The sequence below is a fragment of the Dunckerocampus dactyliophorus genome, chromosome 2 (genome assembly GCF_027744805.1).
Source record: "Dunckerocampus dactyliophorus isolate RoL2022-P2 chromosome 2, RoL_Ddac_1.1, whole genome shotgun sequence".
NCBI lineage: Eukaryota > Metazoa > Chordata > Actinopteri > Syngnathiformes > Syngnathidae > Dunckerocampus > Dunckerocampus dactyliophorus.
The window spans coordinates 18,830,019-18,835,627 of record NC_072820.1 but is presented as its reverse complement, the minus strand read 5'-3'; the positions used below and the strand labels follow the sequence as shown (position 1 = coordinate 18,835,627).

General features: G+C 44.3%; 1 protein-coding gene across 1 annotated transcript; it reads right to left on the bottom strand.

Moving 5' to 3' along the window:
• Positions 1-1,884: 1,884 nt before the first annotated feature.
• inhbab (inhibin subunit beta Ab) lies at positions 1,885-4,882 on the bottom strand. Its single transcript, XM_054767593.1, has 2 exons — positions 3,802-4,882; positions 1,885-3,264 (listed from the first exon to the last, which is right to left on the bottom strand). Exons 1-2 carry the CDS (start codon positions 4,205-4,207, stop codon positions 2,507-2,509), a joined length of 1,164 nt encoding a protein of 387 aa, XP_054623568.1. The 5' UTR covers positions 4,208-4,882; the 3' UTR covers positions 1,885-2,506.
• Between the last annotated feature and the right edge of the window lie 727 nt (positions 4,883-5,609).

Sequence of the window (5,609 nt, the reverse complement as noted above, 5' to 3'; positions counted from 1 at the left end):
TCGGGGCTCGGTTTCTGGTCGGGGTTGCCTCTCTGCGGCCCCTTACTGGTCTCCCCGGGGGCTTTGGTGGCTGGCTCTTGGGGGGCTGGCCTTGGATTTGCCTGCCCCCGTGGGGCCCGTAGCTCTCTGGTGGTGGGGGCTTGGCCTGGCTGTGTGGGGCGGAGTTTGCTGGGTGGTGGGAGGCAGTCCCTCTCCTTTCATACATTCTCAATGACAATTACACATTTACTGTATTAGGGGTATAACAATACGTGTATCTGTTTCGAACCGTTCAATACACATGTGTACCGAACCGAGACCCTTGTATCAAACAATACGCAGTTTCATATTTACTTTATCAACTTCTGACGCTGCTCTGTGCTGAAAGCTCAATGTATCTGCGATCAACGACTCTGGCTAGGTTGCATTGTCAAGGTCAGAGCCACTGAGCTCTGCCTCCCACATTCATACCATGAGGAAAATGTTGAAAAATTTGAAAAATGTTGGCAATTTCAATAAAATTCAAATTAAAAAAGGCAAGGTAATTTATTTTTTGTATCGAAAAAATATCGAACTATAGCACGAACGTATCGAACTGAACCGAACCGTGAATTTTGTGTATTGTCCCACCCCTAACGTTTACACATATGCGCACATTTATGCACGTATATATACATGCAGACATGCACACATACACACCTACAGAGGTACCTGTACATGCATACATATACACACTCACAGTACATCCCCACATAACTCACTGACTTATCCATGGTGTTGTCATGTTGTTGGTTTTACTACAGTGATGGTGATATCGGCAATAAAATTATAGTTATTACAATTGTGCGCATTACAGTTATTGTCATTCTGTTCACTATCATAGTTAATATTTTCATTACTGCTATTACCATTAACATGTTTGACTGTTTCAATTCAGCATTATTACTGTGGCTGTTGATATTATTTTGTCTTCTCCATGATGGTCTTTATAGCCGTCATAGACATTTGCTGTTTGTTTCTGTTGTTTTGTATTGTTGTATTGTCGTTGCAATTGTTGTTTTTTCTGTTGTTCTTGTCACTCTCTGTATTCCCTCTGCACTCTATTTTCTTTTCTATCCCCTCCTGCTCCGGTTCGGCCGCTCCAAATTTGCATAACAAGAAAACATCAAATAAAGTCAAATAAAAATCTATATAACAGGAGAAGAGTATCTTACACTTTTCCCTGGCAGAGCAAATATGTTTAGCAGGTAAGGGCATTTAGATCAACAATACTATTTGCCCCATTGGCTGGACAGGCCCAAAAAAAAAAAGAATGTTGTCGCCCTCTAGGCAGCTGAAGCAACCCGCTGCATACAGTCCCTTTAAACTTTGTAAAAAATATCATTGGGCTCGAATGAGTCGACCAGTGTTCGGGCTGCAAATCACTGCTGTTTAAGGCAAATGCACAATGCAGGTGCGCATGCATGTTCACAAACAAAATCTTCGAGAATGAAAGGATTTAAAAAAGGATGCTATGGTGGCTGTAATATTCCAGTAGAACCGGTGAGTGAAATCATCTGCTTTTTCAAACACTGCTTTTAGAACATAATGTTCTCCTTTTGTTGCGTGCGTGTGGGCCATGTGAGGTGTAGCTTACATAGTCGGACCAGGAAGAGGCTGGGATGCTTGCAGCTTGAACATAAATGCCCTCCAAACAGCTGCATTCAGTAGATTTAAAAAATATCATTTGGGTCAAATGTTTTACTTGTTTACAGCACGTATTTTTTAATAAGCGAATTAATTAACTTCATGTATGCAAAATGATAATCATGTCACAATTAGTATAAACTTAGTTTTTATTTGTTTTATTTTGTAATATTTGTAATTAGTTTTTAGCAGACATGTTAGTCAAGACATTTTCTATCCTCAACATTTTTCTCTTAGAGTGTGGATTGTAGACTCTTTTGTGAGTGCAACATGCTCCAGTACCCACAATGCATTGTTGCCATCTTTGTGTTTCTTAAATCAACATGTCGACTCAGCCATGAGTTTGTAGGTCAGTGAACAAACACATCGTTGCCATGGTAACCAATTTTGGCTGGCCAGCTTCTTCTCAGCCTGCAAAGTTTTAACTGACCGACGCATCCGCTTCTTGTCAATCACAAGGCACACATGAAATAAAGAAATCATCTTTAATTATTTACAATTACCATTGAAACTTCTGTCGTCTTCTTAAAAAAACATTTCAACGTCCCTCACAAGTCAACGTTTAGCTTCTTCTGAACTGAAACATCACATTCCAGTTTCAAACCCAATATAGTCGATCATCATGTGTCCATTGACCATCTGTCCTTCAAACAAAGCCAAAGACACTTTGACACAAAGTAGAAATAAAATGTAATAATGTCATAATTGCCATCAGGCTTGTCAGTCTCCTACTTTTTCTTTCCAATGTGGAAAAGAGTCAAATAAAAGACTTTTGTCCAGCCAACATATATATTTGATCAAATTGTACATTTGACCTGCAAAGTGCTGACGAGGCATCTTTTCATGAGCATCCACATTGCTCTACGATCATGTTGTGTACGTCTTTTTTCACGATCTTCTGCTCGGCGTCGTAGTATAGCATAGACATAGCCCGCAGTTGTGTGGGCACGCAGCATGACTTGATGTTCTGGAGTGGGCCATAGCCCCTCATGCGGTACTGGTTGATGATGGTGGAGTGGAAGGAGCCACCAATGCTTGCCATGTGGTTCGGACAGTCTCCTTCACAGTAGTTGGCATGGTAACCAGATGGTGCGATAATCCAGTCGCTCCAACCGATGTCTTTAAAACTTACATAAAACTGTTGTTTGCAGCACGTGCCAATTTTGCCGTCACACTCCAAACTTCGAGTGCTGCGACGCCGAGCGACTTCCTCTCTGGTTCGTAGCGCGACCATAAGGAAAGGTCGGTGGGATTGCTCTTTGGTTTGCTCGCTGGCAGGAGGGAGCAGGACAGGCGCGGCGCCATCCTCGGCGCACAGCGGACAGGACAGTCGAAGACGAAGTCTGCTGTCTCCTCTGTCCAGTGTGGACTGAACTGAACGCGGGATGGCAAGAGTGTGCCAGCCGCTGCGACGCGTGTCCACCAATTTTTCTGAAATGCACGTTTCTCCGTCCGCATTATGAAGCTGCAGCTTCACTTTGCCTTTGGCCCGATTTCCCTTGGACAACTTCAAGAAGATCCAAACGTTCGCTTGCTCCACCACCGCCCCTCTGCTTCCTTCCTTGGAAAGGTCGAAGTTTAAGGTGTCCAGCGAGTCTCCTGGTGCAAAAAACACAGGGACAGGCAGCATGTTAGTATCACCTACTGTAACTAATGGAGGACTTCTACAAAAGAAACACAAACACAGAGATGCTTGTTCCTGTGCGTGTGCCACTTTGTCCACTGTGAAATAATTACTGAGTCTGAATCTAATAATTTTTCACAGCCTGAGACCACTTGGTATGATCTCCCTTCATGAGCAAGCTTTTTCATTGGGAGCATGATTAATGTGCTGTATACCGCTCTACTGTACAAGAAAGCAAACTTGTCTAATGTAATAAATCAGCATCATCTTCAATGTTGTCCTTCCATCTCAAGCAAGAGAAAGCAGCAAATCAGAAAAGTAAGTCCGAAGTTAAGCTTCTGCTTGTTTAACAAACTTTGGGCATTTTTCTGACTGAGCTGAGAAGTTTTTTGTACTTTTTGACTCTTGTCTGATCTTTTTGTTTAATATTCCATCACACTGAACTTGCCTGCTGAATCATTGTCACATCAGTTAACTTTTCTTTTTGCGCGCATGCGATCAAGTGCACTTACCCGGCTCTGCGAAGGTGATGACCTCGGATGGCAATGAGGCCTCGGGATCCTTGCCCTCACCTTGGATGTCCACGCTGCCGTCACTAGCCACACGGCCAACATGTAGCTTCTTGATGGCGTTGAGAAGAGCGGCCCGAGGAACTGGCTGGGTCAGGTTGGGTCGTGCGCTAAGGTGCAGCATGTTGAGAATGTGACGTTTCACCGCGTCCACCATGTCGCTGGACCCGCCAAATGAAGACGAGTTCTTCCTCACATGGGCTAGGGTGCAGGACGGACAGTCGGAGGACATCGCCCCCCGATGGAGACCCAGAGGTACTTCTGACTGTGGGACCAGTGATCCGGCCGCCGAAGAATCCATCATGATGGTCAGGGTGAAAAGCGCAGTGAGAAGAGAAGCTGAAGACATGATGATCTGCTACAGTCCAACAGGTCCTCCAGACTAGTCACTGCTAATTAAGTCTACAGTCTCGAGGTGACTGATGATCTGCTCCCATCCAGGTCACGTCCGTCTCTGTGGGGATGTTTCGGCTCTAAGCCTCAAGCTGAGGTTTTATGTCAAGCCTGGTTCTTGTCTCCTCTTAGGGTCTTGTGTGCCTCTGCGCTCAGATACGCTAATTATACTCCTGCGTCCATTTGATCCCGCCCTCCATCCGCTGAGGAATTTCCCTCTGAGTCAGTGACATCACACACACTTTCTCCTCAATGAATGTCACGACAGAGGAGGAGGACCACGATGTGTCCCTGATTCATTCATGCCACTCACTCAAACACACGCACACACACGCATACACACATGAACACACGAACACAATCGTGAGTCAGAACATCATCATCAACACCTCACGTGGAGGAGAGACTCCGTTGGTGTGAAATGAATTTTTAGAAAGAAAAGTTGTAGCAGATGGATCACACAAGCACACACACTCACACGCACGCAAACACACACACACACCCTCTACTGGTGGGATTCAAGTGTTACATCACAGCACTTCACCTCATCTTCATGTGTGACTCAAGAGTTGGACTAAAATGCATTGCTGCTGGCAAACAATATTAAGATCAAGATTTAATTATTCATTGCTCTTGACTGATTGATCAACAGGAACAACACAATATTTCGAGTCTCCCTGTAGCTAATGTGGTGGTCAAAATATTAGAAACAGCTGTGAAACAAGCAATAATACACTTATTGTTAAATGTCAGTCAACACATGGCGTTGTAAATGTCTAATGTGGCCGAGTGGGGGTAGATCTTTATTATTATTGTCACGATTATTGTCATGATTTTTACTATTATTATCATTATTATTGTCATTATTATCATTTTTCTTAGCATTCATTTTGTGTTTTCATGAGAAGGAGAAAAACACTCAAACCCTACCTGTGAAGTCACAGCTGGGTGACCACGGCAGGGGACATGGAACAGCAACAGTGCCTTGCCTCCCAACTTACGTGTTGGCTGATGCCTATCCATTGTAACACCCCACCTATGCCTGCCCAAATACAGCACAAAACCCTAAGGACCCCAGTCAAGCACTCGAAATGGATCATGGCATGGGGCTTGGTGGGGCGAACAGTGGGTGTCATGGCAAACATAAATGAAACAAGCTGACATGAGCTCCCGTCGGCACAAGAACCATGGAAAACAGGAGTGAATAGGGCCAGGAGTCAAGGGCCCCCTTGACAAACACTTCAAACAGACTGAGGACCAACTCAGTGTGCCCAGTATTAAGATCCTCCTTATGAGCCAAGCACAACTCAAGCATGACCCAAGGCAAACAGTCGACCCAGTTACCATCAGAAAGTGCA